The sequence below is a fragment of the Carlito syrichta genome, unplaced genomic scaffold (assembly GCF_000164805.1).
Source record: "Carlito syrichta isolate Samal-C Ts95f unplaced genomic scaffold, Tarsius_syrichta-2.0.1 Scaffold311991, whole genome shotgun sequence".
In the NCBI taxonomy this organism is placed as follows: Eukaryota; Metazoa; Chordata; class Mammalia; order Primates; family Tarsiidae; genus Carlito; species Carlito syrichta.
Window position 1 is genome coordinate 151,671 of NW_007256087.1, and position 17,683 is coordinate 169,353.

The window sequence follows — 17,683 nt, forward strand, 5'->3', positions numbered from 1 at the left end:
CCACTCACCTCAGCCTCCCAAAGGTGCGGGATTACAGGCTAAGCCACCGAGCCTGGCTCTTCCCTGGTTTTGATTCAGTCGGGGCGCCAGGCACGGTGGCTCAACCTGTCATCCCAGCACTTTAGGAGGCAGAGGCGAGAGGATTGCCTGAGCCCAGGAGTTTGAGACCAGCCTGGACAACTTGGGAAGACCTTGTCTCTATAATAAATCAAAAACAATTAGCTGATGTGGTGGTGCAGGCATATAGTTCCAGCTACTTGGAAGGTTATGGTAGAAGGATCACCTGAGCTCAGCAGGTTGAGGCTATGCTGAGCCATGATGATGCCATTGCACTCCAGCCTGGGAGATTTTGATGGAAGGATGGAAGGAAGGAAGGAGGGAAGGGAGGGAGGGCTGGCTCTGGAAACAGACTCGGGTTTAAATCCCAAGCAGCAGGGCTTCAGCCTCACCTCTCCGAGCCTTGGTTTCCTCCTAAAATGAGAGCTAATAAACCCACTGTGCAAGGTGGTTGGGAGACCAAAAGTGGGCTATAAGTACATATGCCCAGAACTGACACATAGTAGGTACTTTAGTGGCAGACAGACTTCAGGGCAGCCTACTGTGACCCCCGCCTCCTGGTATTCACACTGGAGACTTGCCTCTAGTCAACAGAGCTTAGCAAAGGGGATGGGATGTACGTGACTGAGTCACGGAAGACTGGAGTGCCCATCGTGCTAGGACTCACTTGCTCTCTTGAGGACTGGGAAGGAGCAAGTGGCCATGCTGGCAGCCCATGTCGTAAGGAACTGGAGGCAGATTCTAGCTGCTGAGGCAGCCTCAGCAACAGCCAGCAAGAATCTCAAGCTCTTGGTCCTACAGCCACAAGAAATTGAATGCAGCCTGGTGCAGTGGCTCACGCCTATAATCCCGGCACTTTGGGAGGCCAAGGTGAGAGGATTGCCTGAGCTCACAGGTTTGAGACCAGCCTGGCAACTTGGTGAGATCATCTCTACAATAAATAAAAAATAAAAAAATTAGCTGGGTGTGGTATTGCACACCTGTAGTTCCAGCTACTTGAAAGGCTGAGGTGGAAGGATCGCCTGAGCCCAGCAGGTCGAGGCTGCGGTGACCGGGAGTGGCCACTGCATTCCAGTCTGGGTGACAGAGTGAGACTCCCAACTCAAAAAAAAAGAAATTGAATGCTGCCAACAACCCATATAAGTGGGGTGGCAAGCCGGGCTCGGTGGCTCAGCCTGTAATTCTGCGCCTTTGGGAGGCTGAGGTGAGTGGATTGCCTGAGCCCGCGGGTTCGAGACCCGCCTGGGCAGCGAGACCTCATCTCTACAATAAATCAAAAAATCAGCCGGGCGTGGTAGCACATGCCTGTAATTCCAGCTACTTGAAAAGTTGAGGCGGAAGGATCGCCGGAGCCCAGCAGGTCAAGGCTGCGGTGGCTGGGAGCAACAGAGTGAGACTCCAAGTCAAAAAAAAATAAAAATAAAAATAAGTGGGGTGGCAGATCCTGCCATCGTCCAGTCTCTAGATGAGACCCCAGTCATGGCTGATGCCTTGCAAAGGGCTCAGTCAAGATGTGTCCAAATGTGAGATGATAAATGAGTGCTGTTTCAGGCTACTATGCTTATGGTAATGTTGTTATGTAGATGCTTTATCACCTCTTCATATCCCTCACTCTACCTTTTTTTTTTTGAATTGGAGTCTCACTCTGTCACCCAGGCTGGAGTGCAGTGGCATGATCACGGCTCACCACAGCCTTAATCTCCTGGGCTCAGGTGATCCTTCCGCCTCAGCCTCTGGAGCAGCTGGGACTATAAACACACACTGCTATGCCTGGCTAATTATTTTTTATACAGAGACAAGGTCTTGTGATGTTGCCCAAGTTGGTCTCAGACTCCTGGGCTCAAGCAATCCTCTTGCCTCGGCCTCCCAAAGTGCTGGTATTTCAGGCATGAGCCACCGCACCCAGTTCCCTCTACCTTTTTATTGAAAGTGAATCAGTGGAACCCACTGGCCAAAGAGGTGATGGAAGTAAGAATCTCACCCCGGTTAAGGCTGAGTTAATACAGTCTTAAATTGCTCCCTTCCAGACCTTGTTTTATTCATTTAAAAAAAAATATAAATGGGGTCTCACTCTGTTGCCCAGGCTGGCTTCAAACTCCTGAACTCAAGCAATCCTCTTGCCTCAGTCTCCCAAAGTGCTGAGATTACAGGTATGAGCCACTTCTCATGATTAGTAATTAATTCACTTCCTTCAAGTCTTTCTTTAACTATTATTCTGACCACCCTACTGAAAATTTCAACCTCTCCACTGCCCCTTGCTCTGCACTACACTCCTGGCCTTTCTTATCTTGCTCTGTTGTGGGGTTTTGTTCCATATCATTTGTCAGGAAATAGTCTAAAAGGCTTTGAAATGGCAAAAATGTCCCATAGGGCACCCTTATCTCTGCCTTTCATTGCATTTAAGTTGTCTTACAACTCTCCAATTTGTAGAAAACTGATGACCATGCAAATGATTCTTGACTATAGAAATGCAAATGGTGTTTGATTGATTGCCTTAGGCAAATTGACAAGTTTTGCCTCTAATGGTAAATCCATTTCAGCATTTCTGATTGCCTATATATGTGTGTTTTTATTTCTCCTTTGAATCAGTTGCAACCTCCTCGTTGGATTAATACACAATTCTCCATGAGTTTCTCACATTTCTGCATGTTTTATGAGTAGAGGCACTGACTGCCATTGTTTTAGGTTATCTTTTCAAGTATATCTGTCTAGCAAACAACCTTGAAAGATAGTGACTCCCTTTGGCTTTCAGAGATGCAGAGTCTCCCTCCAGAGCAAAAGGCAAGCACACTTGCTGTCTAATATAAAAGATCTGGGTTCCCTAAGCTTAGGGTTCCTCTCTTGACACACAACTCAATGCTTTTGTAGGTATCACTTGTCCCTCTTCATGTCACCCTGGGGGAATTGGGACAGAGGGAACTGGTGTAGGAAAATGCCAATACTCTTGAGCACTACTATTGCTGTGAGTAACATAGTCCTTTGTCTCTGACCCAGGAGTATTGTGTATTCTGCTAGCATCTGTGCAAACCATGAAGGCTAACTTGTTAGCTTGCATAGGTAAAATTTCAGACTTTTCCCAGTACTTGACAACTGAATTACTTATTAGTTAATGAGATAGTTAATAAACTATTTGACATGTATTCATTTGATATTTGTGTGAGATAAATGATTTTGCCTTTTCTTTGAAAAAAAAAATTTTTTTTTTGAGTCAGTGTCTCATTCTGTTGCCCAGGCTAGAATGCAGTAGCACAAACATGGCTCACTGCAACCTTGACCTTCTAGGCCTTGACCTCCTGAGTAGCTAGGACTACAGGTACATGCCACCATGCTGGGCTAATTTTTAAAAATTTTTTTGTAGAGATGAGGTCTATGTTGCCCAGGTTGGTCTCAAACACCTGGACTCAAGTTATCCTCCCACCTCAGTCTCCCAAAATGCTGGGATGACAGGCGTGAGCCACCACACCCAGACCCTTTTCTTTAAAATTTTTCCTTTAACACATCTATCACCTTGTAACACAGTATGTTGTTTCTTATTGTGCTAATGTCTCCTCCCCTGTAGATATAAACTCACAGAGCAGGAATATTTGTCTTTTGTATTCACCGATGTATTCTAGTGACAAAGATTATCTTTAAGACTCTCTTCAGTCAGGTTCCTGAGTCCTTTTTTTAAACTCCTCACCCTTGATATCTGATCAACTTCCTCATCCCCCACCCTTGATAGCTGGCCTGTGATGGGGTGTAGGACACACTATCCCAAAATATAGTACTTGTCATATTGAATATTTTAAGCTGAAGGAATTTGAAAAACAGCACAGTGCAAGACCTGCCCTGAAGTGGGTCATAAAACCCAGAAGGATTTTCTGGCCTTCCTTTAAAGAAGGTCCTAAGACCCTCAGGTGAACCCTGCCTTCCCTACACCAGAAGGAAAGTGCATCTGCATCCCCAAAGACACAGAAGACTGAACAAACAGCCTTGCTAACTTTCCCCCAGTGTGTCACCATTAGATCATACTCTGTCATAGTTTTCCACATTCTCCATGACTCGCCATTCATCATCAAACCTAGCATCAAGGTCCACAGGTTGAACCATTTCTTCAGTTTTCTTTTTCTTTCTTTCTGTTTTTTTTTTTTTTTTGAGTTGGAGTCTCACTCAGTCACCCAGACTGGAGTGCAGCGACCACTCCCGGCCACCACAGCCTTGACCCGCTGGGCTCCAGCGATCCTTCTGCCTCAGCCTTCTAAATAGCTGCAACTACAGGTGTGTGCTACGAGATGAGGTCTTGCCAAGTTGCCCAGGTGGGTCTCGAACCCGTGGGCTCAGGCAACCCACTCACCTCAGCCTCCCAAAGAGCGGGATTACAGGCTGAGCCACCGAGCCCAGCATTTTTTTTTTTTTTTGAGTTGGAGTCTCACTATCGCCCAGGCTGGAGTGCAGTGGCATGCTCATGGCCACTGCAGCCTCAACCTGCTGGGCTCAGGTGATCCTTCTGCCTCCGCTTTCCAAGTACCTGGCTAATTTTTTTATTTATTGTCAAGGCGAGGTCTTGCCAAGTTGTCCAGGCTGGTCTCGAACCCCTGAGCTCAGGCAATCCTCCCACCTTCGCCTTCCAAAGTGCTGGGTACATGAGCCACCACGCCCAACTCTTCAGTTTTCATTTCCTTAGGTAGGCTCCCATGTCACATACAACTTCGATTAAACATATTTGCATGCTTTTCTTTCGTTCATCTGTCTTTTGTTACAGGTGCCTCAGTCATGAACCTAGGATGGGAACAAGAAAATATATTTTCCTCCCCCATACCTGCCTTCAGCAATAATCCTACTGAGTGGAGCAGGGACTCTCTTTTTGGGGGATCCTATGGAACCCAGGCATGGAAATAAAGGAAAGTCCTAAAACTTCTCCAAGGGAAATTCCATGCTCCAAGCTAGCCCTGAAATAAATAAGCAACTTATTTAACAAGATAATCAGAGCCTAAAACAATAGCCAAGGAAGTTTAAGTTCCAGAGATGTTTACTTTCCCTACAGAAACTAAAGGCAACATGTCAACATGTGTACCTGAGTTATCTTTCAGAGGTTTGGACCCCCACTGAGGACCTCCACCCAAAGGATCTGCTGACACACAGACCTCACTTAAGGGGAAAGTGAACACTGAACTTTAAACTGTTATCCTTTGTTCTACGTTTCTTCCTGAGGGGCTTAGAGAAATCACTCTCCCCAGCCAGTTAACATTTTTCCGCAGACTCAAAATTTTTAAACAAAGCTTCTCTTCCTTAACCAATTGCAAATCAGAAAAATCTTTGAATTTACCTACGACTTGTAACCCCCATTCAAGATATTCCGCCCCCTTTTTTTTTTTGAGTCGGAGTCTCACCCTGTTGTCCAGGCATACTCACAGCCACCGCAGCCTTGACCTTCTAGGCCCAGGCGATCCTTCTACCTCAGCCTTCCAAGTAGCTATAACTACAGGCATGCACCACCACACCCGGCTAATATTTTAAATTTATTGTAGAGACACGGTCTCGTCAAGTTGTCCAGGCTGGTATCCCACCCTTTTAAACTTAAATCGATGTGTAACATGCATGTTTTGATTTATAATTTTGCCTGTAGCTTCTGCTTTCCTGAAATGTACCCCTGCCTTTAAAAACCCTTGCCTGCAAGCCAGCAGGGAGTCCAGGATTTGCGCATGTAGCTGTCTGGTCCTCCTTGCTTGGTCCCTGCAATAAACGCCTTTCTTTCTACTACTGCATACTCAGTGTGGATATCCAGTTTGGTTCTGTAGCACTACTAAGTTGGTTTAGCTAGACACCACCTTGCTGGGCACGGTGTCTCATGCCTGTAAGCCCAGCACTTTGGAAGGCCGAGGTGGGAGGATTGCTTGAGCTCAGGAGTTCAAGTCCAGCCTGGGCAACATAGTGAAACCTCATCTCTATAAATAAATAAATAAATAAATAAATAAATAAATAAATAAATAAATAAAAATAGCCAGGTGTGGTGGTGATTATCTGTAGTCCCAGTTCCTCAGAGGCTGAGCTCAGGAGGTCAAGGCTGCAGTGAGCTATGATCGTGCCACTGCACTCCAGCCTGGCCAACAGACTGAGATCCCAACTCACATACACACAAAAAAAGAAACCACCTTATTCTTGATGTTTCCTCTTAGTCATTTTCCATCCGCTGACCCCCTCCTTGCTCCTTAACTATAAATCCCCATTTGTCCTTGTAGTATTCCCAATGGAGCCCACCTCAGCCTCTCGAGTAGCTGGGACCACAGGCATGTGCCACCATACCTGGCTATTTTTTTGTATAGACTAGGTCTCGCTATGTTGTCCAGGCTAGTCTCAAACTTATAGACTCAAGCAATCCTCCTGCTTCAGCCTCCCAAATGCTGGGATTACAGGCACGAGCCACCATACCCAGACTTGTTTCTGCTTTTCTTTGACACTAACACTGAGACCAGTACCTGGCATGTAGAAAATACTGAATATATGACTTGTCTAGGGTCACACAGGCACCTGGAACCAGAACCCAGGTCTCCTGATGTCCTGCTGCGGGCTTGGTCTATAATACCACCTTCCTATCCAGGCACCAGAGAGAGCTTTTTAACAGGGGTTGGCAGACTCTGGCCAAACCTGGCCCCCTGCTTGTTTTGGCCTGACCCACATGCTAAAAATGATTTTTATATTTTTAAATGATCTTTAGAAATCTAAAGATTCTCAATCATGCCTTTCCTTCTGGAGTAGAACAAGGAAATCAGGAGATTCATGACGCACAAATATTATGTAAAATTTAAATCTGTGTTCATAAATAAGGTTGTTGGAACATAAGCAATGTTTGTCCATTTTTACTGCTAAAAGAAACGTCTTAGATTAAATTTGACAGAGTTTAATAGAGCCAAGAGTGACTCATGAATCGGGCAGCCCATGAACCAGGAGAGATTCAGAGACACTCCAGTGCTGCCATGTGGTGGAGGAAGCTTCACGGACAGAAAAATGAGAATGATGCACAGAAAAGAGAAATGCGGTACAGGAATGCTAGGTTGGTTACAGCTCAGCATGGGCCTCATTTGAACATGGTTTGAACAGTCGGGCACCTTTGCCTGGCCGAAACTCAGGGACCGACACAAGAAGAGGTGACAGTCTGTTTTCACATCCAGTTAGGGGACACCTCACTAGACACAAAGAAACCTGTAGGCCAAACTTAAAATATGTAAGGGGGCAGCTTTAGGTTGAACTTAACAACATATTATCCATCACTGCTTTCCTGTTATAAACAACAGAGCAATGTGGCCCACAAATCCTAAGATACTTACTTCCTGGCCCTTCATAGAGAATGCTTGCCAACCCCTGCTTTATAACATTCCCTTGGGTTCTCTGCTTAAGCATCCCACTATCAGGAGATGCCATCTGGGCTCCATCAATACCAAACTCTACACTTGAACATGCCATTGAGGCCTTTTTGCAGAGCTAGACCCTCCCACACCCCTAGTGAGATGTGACTCCACTATCTCATTAAAGCCTCATACCAGTAAACAAAACTATTGACCAAGATTAGAGAGACTTAATATGAGAAAGATAATTGGGCAAACCCTGAACACAAGAAGGAACTTGGTTCTTTTCTCCCCCAACCTGGGTTCAATGACAGGAATCTATTATGATCTTAAAGACAGAAAGGTTTGAAAGTTCAGACATCTGCTTATAGACATTGTGTTTGTTCCTCTTGTCTAAAGGTTCCCACCTCCAGCTGCACAGTAAGAATCACCTGGAGAGATTTAAAAAATCACTAATGCCTGGGAACCACCCTCCTCCACAAGATACTGATTACTTTTGTGTGGGCATTGTTTGAAAGCTTCCCAGCTGATTCCGTTCTGTGGCCAAAGTGGAGACCCAACCTCGTTCTCAAATGTAATGTGCACATTAGAATTGCTGTGCAAATCATATTTTTTAAAACCAAGTACTTTGTGGGGCTATTTAGGGGATTTGCAATAATAGTTTTGACCTATATGCAATTTCCACCTTAAATGTTGTTAGAAAAAATTATTTGGGTAGCCATTAGGCTAGGCTGGCTCCGGCATTCTGGGTTCCTTCATGAGCAGACCAAAACCCAACTCAGAGTAACTCAACTAATCAGAAACCACCATTCAACATCCACTTGGGACCTTATGGCTACTGTCCCACTTTCACCAGTCAAACATTCCCTTCGACTTGCTTCTGTGTGTACCTCACATTAAAGCTTATGGGAGGCGACTGTTTTAGACTAGCCTCCTGCACCAGGCCCCAGCAGCCCATACCAAACCAAAATGGAGTCACTTTTGCTAAGTGACATAATCAAATTGAGCTTTGAGAGGGGCCAGTCTTCAAAAAAAAGAAAAAGATTTACAGCAACCAATATGAAAAGGCCTAGTTTATCTTAGTTGGCATGACAGGGACGTCTACTCTGTTTTAACTCTATAAAGAAAGTCATTTCAAAACAACCCATCTGTTTTTTGTTCCTGGTTTCTGTTTTCTTCAGCTCTTTTCTACTGATTCATGAATCACTGTCTGCTCAGATAAACCTTTCGAAATGTGAGTGTGCCTCAGTTTATCTTTTAACAGAGCTAACTTTAGAACCCAAACCTTGACATAGATGTGGCTCTGCTGATGTCAGCTTCTCAGCAGGATAGCCCTGAAGGGATAGTATGACAACTTTAGCAGTTGTTTTGTTCTTTCTTTTTTCTAGTCTCTTTTTTTTTTGAGTTGGAGTCTCGCTCTGTTGCCCAGACTGGAGTGTAGTGGCACACTACCAGCCACCGCAGCCTCGACCTGCTGGGCTCCAGCGATTCTTCTGCCTCAGCCTTCCAAGTAGCTGAAACTACAGGTGCACGCTACCATGCCTGCCTTTTTTTTTTTTTTAATTGTAAGAGGTGAGGTCTTGCCAAGTTGCCTGGGTGGGTCTCGAATTCACGGGCTCAGGCAATCCACTTACCACGGCCTCCCAAAGTGCTGGGAATACAGGCTGAGCCACTGAGCCTGGCTTCTTTTTTCTAGTCTCTTAAGAAAATCTAACAGAGCCTTCCTAGTTTTCTTTTCCATAGGTGCAGCTGCTTAAAGGATCCAGCCCCCAGCCAGATACCAGAGAAACTCCAAGCCCTACATGAGACTAGTTTAGACTGGAACAGATCAGGCTGGTACAGTGGCTTATGCCTAATCCCAGCACTTTGGGAGGCTAAGGCAGGAGGATCGCTTGATGGTAGGGGTTCAAGACCAGCCTGGGCAACATAGCGAGACCTCATCTCTACAGAAATAAAAAAATTAGCTGGGTGTGGTGGTACGGGCCTGTAGTCCCAGCTACTTGGGAGACTGAGGCAGAAGGATCTCCTGAGCCCAGCAGTTTGAGGCTGCGGTGGCTGTGGGCATGCCACTGCACTCCAGCCTGGGAGTCAGAGTGAGACTCCAACTCAAAAAATAAAAAAAAAAAGCCGGGCTCGGTGGCTCAGCGTGTAATCCCACGCTTTGGGAGGTTGAGGTGAGTGGATTGCCTGAGCCCGCGGGTTCGAGACCCGCCTGGGCAACTTGGAGAGACCTCATCTCTACAATAAATCAAAAAATTAGCTGGGCGTGATAGCGCGTGACTGTAGTTCCAGCTACCTGGAAGGCTAAGGCGGAATGATCGCCAGAGCCCAGCAGGTTGAGGTTGCGGTGGCCGGGAGCAGCCACTGCATTCCAGTCTGGGCGACAGAGTGAGACTCCAACTCAAAAAGAAAAAAGAAAAAAAACTGGAACGAACCAGTACAGACCAGCGCAGCTGACCCCACAGTTACTTTTTAGCATATGAACATGTCAATATAATGCTAAACCCGCCTTCCCTTTTAGGAACCGCTTCAGCACTTTGTGTATATGCAATGAGTGGAGAAGCATGTTTGGGAAACCTGTGTGTGTCTGAAAATGCCACTCTGTCCATGCTCACATACCTGCCCGGCCCCACCCCCAACTCTTTAAAACCCCCCGTATTTCCCACTGCTCTGGGAGGGGGCTTCCAGGGTATTTGTTCCCCTTCTACATTCTCTAGCCAGCAAATAAAACACCTGATCACCTTTCCAAACTGACTGTTCTTTCTTCACGACCAACAAAAGGTAGGGAAAGAACACAATTTGCTGGTGACAACCTCTGCCATGACAAGGCTGTTCCAGTTTCTGTAGAATGTCTTGGAAACTGCAGAACTTGTGTAAGGCCAGCCCCTCAGAGCAGAGCCTGGGGGGAAGGTGTGTGCATGACCCTGCACGTGCTGGAGGGGTGGGTGGGGTGAGTAGCTGGCAAAGAGACCCGCCATACTCACTGCTGCAGACATCTCCTGCCTGGAAGAGTTCCGTGGTGAGCAGAACTAACCCATAGTAAGAGAATGCATTGGAAAACCTGCCAGGAGCAAGAAAGGAAGGGAAAGACATGATCAGAGGAATGTGAGTACCCTTTCCCCCTCCCCTAGGGAAAGGCCTGTGTCTACAGCAGCAGGGACCAGGCTTTGGGCCTCACTGGGCCCTTGGAGGCTTTACTGGGGACCTTGAGCAGAAAGATGGCGATCCTTCTGCTTCAACCTCCCAAGCAGCTGGAACTACAGCTACTTTTGTAGAAACAAGGCCGCGCTTTGTTACCTAGGCTGATCTCAAACTCCTGGGCTCAAGCGATACCCATTCCTTGGCCTCCTAAAGTGCTGGGATTACAGGCAAGAGCCACCAAGTCTGGCTGTTTTTACTGTATTTATTTACAGTAAAAACTGGAGTGTAGTAGCACGCTCATGGCCACCGCAGCCTAGACCTGCTGGGTTCAGGTGATGTTGCTGACTCAGCCTTTCAAGTAGCTGGAACTACAAGCACCCACCACCACACCTGGCTAACTTTTAAAAAAAAAAATTATTGTAGAGATGAGGTTTTACCAAGTTGCCCAGGCTGGTCTCAAACCTGTGGGCTCAGGCAATCCTCTCACCTCAGCCTCCCAAAGTGCTGGGACTGTAGGTGTGAGCCACTGTGCCCAGCTACATTTGTTTATCTTTAAGAGCACCTTCTGTCTGTGACCTACAATTAAAATGTTTTTCTTTAAAGTAGAGATAGAAAGTTTTCTTTAAAAGATACTTACCTGAGTAAAAAACAAATCAAGTTAAAGAAAAAATTAAGAAAACAGTTCAGGTGATAACCTGGATGGATACAGGCAGAAATCTGGGGAGTGATGCCCAAACAACTAAAATTTGCCTGAGATCCAAGTGAACTCTGCTCGTCACATTAAAACAAGAGCCACAACAGGGCACAGTGAGTGGAAGGGGTCAAAGTGGTCAATAAACAGCTCTTACCATATGAACCACAGCAACAAAGTTGTCCATCTAAAATGGGGCGTGAAAAGGTCCCTCATTTTGCCTCGGTCTTCCTGTTTCAAGACAAGGATACGGTGTTTATTCTCTGCCCTGCAGGTGTGTGGGGCACCCACCGGTGGCCTGAGGTGGGCACACACCCTCAGCTGGGCGGGAGGTTTCCTGTGGGCAGGACACTTGCTCTGAGAACCCAGGACTCAAATCCCCAGGACTCAGCCTCTCGGCCCCTTCAGCTGGGATTCAGCAAGGTCCAGGGCTGGATTCCCACAGGAGGGAGACATCTCATGACTTTCCATCTGGAAACCTGAGCTGGGAGGCAGATACCATGGTCCACTGGAGCAGAAAACCAAGTTCAAGTGGTATCTAACCACTTCACACACACCCACACCTTCCCCAGCTGTAGGTCAAGGTGGTAACAATTTTTTTTTTTTTTTTTTTGTCAGGGTTCTCATTCTGTCATCCAGGCTGGAGTACAGTGGCACAATCACAACTCACCACAGCCTCCACCTCCTGGGTTCGGGTAAGCCTTCCACCTCGGCCTCCTGTGTAGCTGGAACTAGAAGTGCATGCCACTATGCCTGGCTAAATTTTAAAAAATTTTTTGTAGAGACGAGGTTTTAATATGTTGCCCAGGTTGATTTCCAACTCCTAGGCTCATGCAATCCTCCCACCTCAGCCTCCCAAAGTGTTGGGTACAATGTTCTTTAAAGATATATTCTATGGCTGTGATTATAGTCTTCTTAAATATTCTTTTTTTTTTAGATTAGAAAATACAGTTTATTTAGAAAGTAAATTGAAGAGAGAGAAAGAAGGGATTCACTTCCCCAAGGGAGGGGAGGTGGCCAAAGCTTAAGAAAACATGGCCTGGACATAGCTCAAAGAGCACAGGGCCACGCCATAGCTTAGCAAGGCAATGACCTTAAATATTCTTAAGGAACATGTTTTTCTTAGCAGCAGTTTGGGAAAGGCTGGCTTATTTAAACATGCTGATAGAGCTTGGATATTTGTCCCCTCCAAATCTTATATTGAAATGTGATTGCCGGTTGGGCTCCGTGGCTTAGCCTGTCATCCCAGCACTTTGCGAGTGGAATGCCTGAGCTCACAGGTTCAAGACCAGCCTGGGCAACTTGGCGAGACAATAAATGAAAAAAATTAGCCAGGCATGGTAGCATGCACCTGTAGTTCCGGCTACTTGGAAGACTGAGGCGGAAGGATCACCAGAGCCCAGCAGGTTGATGCTGGGGGTGGCCGTGAGTGTGCCACTGCTGCACTCCAGCCTGGGTGACAGAGTGAGACTCCAACTAAAGAAATGTGATTGCCAGTGTTGGAGGTGGGGCCTGGTAGGAGGCATTTGGGACATCAATGGCTTGGTGCCATTCTCATGGGATTGAGTGAGTTTTCACTGTATTAGTTTCTACAAGAACTATCAAAAAGAGCCTGACTATGAGGCACAGTGGCTCACATCTGTAGTTCCAGCACTTTGGGAGGCTGAGATGGGAAGATCACTTGAGCCCAGGAGTTCAAGTCCAGCCTGGCAACATAGCGAGACCTTGTCTCTACAAAAAATAACAAAAATTAGCTGGGTGTGGTGGCACACACCTGTAGACCCAGCTACTTGAGAGGCTAAGGCAGAAGGACCACCTGAACCCAGGTGGTCAAGGGTGTGTTAAGCCATGATCATGCCACTGCACTCCAGCCTGGGCAACAGAATGAGACGCCAACTCAAAAAAAAAAAAAAAAAAAAAAATTAAAAAGCGCCTGGCACTTCCCTTCCCTCTCTCTCCCTTGCCCCTTGTCTTCTGCCATGAGGGGAAGCAGTCTGAGCCCTCGCCAAAAGCTGACGCTGGCACCATGTTTCCTGTCTAGCCTGCAGAACTGTGAACCAAATAAACTTCTTGTCTTTGTCAACTCCCCAACCTCAGGTGTTCCTCTATAGCAACGCAAATGGATGAATGCACATGCTAAAATGAAAAACCAAAGATCATAGGTCATGGGTGGTTTGGTCTACCTATGAATATTGTCTTCACGAATAGAAATATCTTGTAATGTTGAATAAGAAGACAACATTGAAGCTGAGTGTGGTGGCTCACGTCTGTAATCCCAGCACTTTGGGAGGCGGAGGTGAGAGGATTGCCTGAGCCCAGAGGTTCGAGACCAGCCCGGGCAAGACTTTGTCTCAATAATAAGTCAAAAAATTAGAGAGCCATGATGCGTTTGCCTGTAGTTCCAGCTACTTAGAAGGCTGAGGCAGAAGGATCGTCTGAGCCCAGGACATTGTGGCTGCGGTGACCGTGAGTGGCCACTGTACTCTTGTCTGGGTAACAGAGTGAGAGAGTGAGACTCTAACTCAAAAAAAAAAAAAAAAGGACAAGATTCATTTGTTGAATATATTTGAGAAAGTTTGTATTTACTGAATATATTTTGAAGTAGATCATTCATATATTTATAGAAAGAACATATTGGTGAATGGATGTATCAACATATATATGAAAAAATATATTCCTGTTTCACTAAATATCTTCAAAAAGAATAATCCTTATAACATGCTTCTGGTAAATTAATGCGTTTGGAAAATTCATTCAGGAAAATTGGCTTTTGGAGACATGGTAGGCTTCTGGAAAGCTCTTCTCTCCTCTTTTTTGCTTCTTTCAGGATTCACCGCCTCCTTGGAGCCTTCCTGGACCACAGTAGGGGAAGCAAGCTCTCCCCGTGTGAGCTGTGCTGCCCCAGCTGGCCTTTCCTGTTGCCAAAAGGGAATCCTGACCTCCATCAAATAAGTGTAGCCCTGCCACTGGGTTCCCAGGGACACACAGAGGCCCAGCGCAGCAGCTTCTTTCCAAAGTGACACTCACCACTCAGCATCCCGCCCTGCAACTTGACCTTGAGACAAGCATCTGAGAGCATGACGTGCTTTCTCCTTCCAGAGCATCTTCATCCATGATGGGTGTCTCCCCAAAGGCGGCCAAATAAGCTTCCTGCAACTCTTGCTGAATATCCCCTACCCTGCCTGTGGTTTCCAAAGTAATGAGGCATGTCTTCTGGCCTCTATGTTGTCAGACTACACCAAGCATCTCCTTCCCGATCCGGTGAAATTCCATTCAGTTATTCTTGCATAATATAAAAGCAATTAGAAATATGATTTTACTTTAAGAGATAATCTCCTTAGAGCAGCAGTCCCCAACCTTTTTGGCATCAGGGACTGCTTTCACAGAAGACAATTCTTCCATAGATGAAGTTGGGGGGATCATCAGGCATTAGCGTCTCATAAGGAGCCACAACCTGGATCCCTTGTGTGTACAGTTCACAACAGAGTTCACGCTCCTATGAGAATCTAATGCCCTACTGATCTCATAGCAGGTAGAGCTCTGCTGGCCTGTCACTCACCTCCTACTGTGCAGCCTGGTTCCTAACAGGCCATGGACTGGTCCACGGACTGGGGGATGGAGACCCCTGCCTTAGAGGGTTGGTCTGCTTAAAGGTATATGTCCTGTCTCTCCAGTCTACGTGGATGGTTCTTGAGGACAGGGACTGCAGCCTCAAACCTGTATCCCTTCTGCCCATGTCATGGGTGCTTGTTAAGTTTCACTGTGGTGGATTCCCCGGTGGTGTTACCAGGGCAGTGAAGCACCATCCATTAAGGAGGTCAACATGGGATGCGGCTTGATACCCTGGATCTAAGCGTATTACTGACCAATGTGGTTTTATTGCAAAGCTTTTGGCAATCAGTCACATTTGCTAGTCAGACTTCATCGGTGCTGAAAGGGGAAACAGGTCCTATCTATTAGCAGACATCACAGTTCTCTTTTTTCTTTTTTTTTAATTTGAGTTGGAGTCTCACTCTGTTGCCCCACTGGATTGCAGTGGCACACTCCCAGCTACCACAGCCTCGACCTGCTGGGTTCTCATGATCCTTCCGCCTCAGCCTTCCAAGTAGCTGGAACTATAGGCGTGCACCACCATGCCAGGCTAATTTTTTGATTTATTGTAGAGATGAGGTCTCACCAAGTTGCCCATGCGGGTCTAGAACCTGCGGGCTCAGGCCATCCACTCGCCTCAACCTCCCAAAGTGCTAGGATTATAGGCTGAGCCACTGAGCCCGGCCTCTTTTTTTTCCTTTGAGTAGGAGTCTCACTCTGTCACTCAGGCTGGAGTGTAGTAGCATGCCCGTGGCCACCGCAGCCTTGACTTGCTGGGCTCAGGTGATCCTTCCACCTCAGTCTTCCAAGTAGCTGGAACTACAGGCATGTAGCACTATGCCCGGCTAATTTTTTTGATTTGTTGTAGAGATGTGGTCTCGCCAAGATACCCAGGCCAGTCTCAAACCTATGGGCTCAGACAATATTCTCACCTCAGCCCATCAAAGTGCTGGGATTATTGGCATGAGCCACCACACCTGACCTAAAATGATGATCATCCATTCTTAGTATTTTTTTTTTTTTTTTGAGTAGGAGTCTCACTCTGTTGGCCAGACTGGAGTGCAGTGGCACACTCACGGCCACCATAGCCTCGACCTGCTGGGCTCAGGTGATCCTTCCACCTCAGCCTTCCAAGTAGCTGGAAGGTGGCACGCACCACCACATGCAGCTAATTTTTTTATTTATTGTAGAGAAGGTCTCATCAAGTTGCTCCAGTTGGTCTTGAACCCTCAGAGTCAGGCAATCCTCTCACCTCTGACTCCCAAAGTGCTGGGATTACAGGCGTGAGTCACCGCACCCAGCCCAACATAGTTCTCTAATCACAGGCTACATTCTCCAGGAAGCATTTCTAGAACTTGGCAACAAAGATACAGATTGGAGTTGCCAGATCTCCCTTGTGGGTCCTGCCCACTGGGACCTCACCTGTCCATGTACACATGCAAGTCTGCCCTGGGTAGATGCACCCACATGTGTGCCCACACATGTGCACGCCCCGCCTCACATGCATATGCTCCCTGTGTGTGCACCAACACACCTGCGGCTGAGTCTGCTGATGCAGGCACTGACCTGTCTGGAGATGATGAGTTTCCCCAGCGGCATGGGTGCTCCGTTCTCTGTCGCTATCCTCTTTAAGGTGGCGATTGCCTTTTCCTGGTTCCCGGACAGCACATCATACCTCGCGCTCTCCGGAAGCCACTACAGGGGGAGAATGGGGGATAGGAGACCCAGGGTGGCTGGTTAGGGCACAGCAGAATGCTCACTTCCAGCCACTCACTCTTATCTGTGTGGGGAGTCTTTCGGGTGGGGACCCTGACTTCAAATCCTGACTCTGCTATTTATTATATTGGTTGTGTGATCCTTGTACAATAACTTGACTTCTCTGTGCCTCCATTTCTGCATCCATAAAATGGGAATATTAAGAGATTCTGCCTCTTAGGGTTGTCAGGAGGATTATATTGTCACTGTTGCTATAGGTTTTTTTTTTTTAATTTGGAGTCTCACTCTGTCGCCCAGACTGGAGTGTAGTGGCACGCTCATGGCTACCACAGCCTCGCCCTCAGCCTCCTGAGTAACTGGGACTATAGGTACATGCCACCATGACTGGCTATTTTTTTTATATGAAAAGAAGTCTCATGATGTTGCCCAAGCTGGTCTCAAACTCCTGGGCTCCAGAGATCCTCCTGCCTTGGCCTCCCAAAATGCCGGGATTACAGGTGTGAGACTGTGCCTGGTCTTGCTATTACTATTACTTGAAGCTGCTTGCCAAGTTCCAGGTGAGGGTTGAATTAAATTAAGACCACCATAAGAAATCTCTCCATCTCTCAAGAAACTATACCTCACCTGTGTTCAGCATCATCTTGCAAACTTATCCCAAGACAAAGAAATCAGAACTACTTTTAGGCCTAATAGGCTCTCAACCCCAAGTGACTAGATACATTTCTGTAAAAATGAAGCAACAGGCCAGCGCTGTGGCTCAAGTCTGTACTCCCCAGACCTTTGGGAGGCCAAGATGAGGACTGCCTGAGCCCACGGGTTTGAAAACAGCCTGGGAAATTTGGTGAGATCTCATCTCTATAATAAATCAAAAAATTAGCTGGGTATGGTAGTGCATGCCTGTAGTTCTGGCTACATAGCAAGCTGAGGCAGAAGGATCGCCTGAGCCCAGCAAGTCGATGCTGGAGTGGCCATGAGCATGTGTGCCACTGCATTCCAGCCTGGGCGATGGAGTGAGACTCCAACTCAAAAACAGAAACAAAAATGAAGCAACAGTTATCTGAGAAATAGGTATAGTAGAGAAGGCATGAGTCTGGAAGTCAGATTTGGTCCATCTTAGAGTTCTATTGTTTATTTGAGGCATGCCCTTTAAGCAAGTCAGACAGCC

At 46.7% G+C, this 17,683-nt stretch overlaps 1 protein-coding gene across 4 annotated transcripts in view; it reads right to left on the minus strand.

Annotated features, from left to right (window-relative positions):
* Nucleotides 1-17,683, minus strand: part of SVOP (SV2 related protein) — a 100,188-nt gene that overhangs the window by 11,108 nt on the left and 71,397 nt on the right. For all 4 annotated transcript variants that reach the window (XM_008069404.2, XM_008069403.2, XM_008069405.2 and 1 more), the window contains exons 9-11: nucleotides 16,369-16,497; nucleotides 11,369-11,442; nucleotides 10,364-10,440 (exon numbers count right to left, since the gene is read on the minus strand). In XM_008069404.2, the coding sequence (XP_008067595.1) occupies nucleotides 10,364-10,440; nucleotides 11,369-11,442; nucleotides 16,369-16,497 (280 nt within the window). The remainder of the gene's footprint in view (nucleotides 1-10,363; nucleotides 10,441-11,368; nucleotides 11,443-16,368; nucleotides 16,498-17,683) is intronic.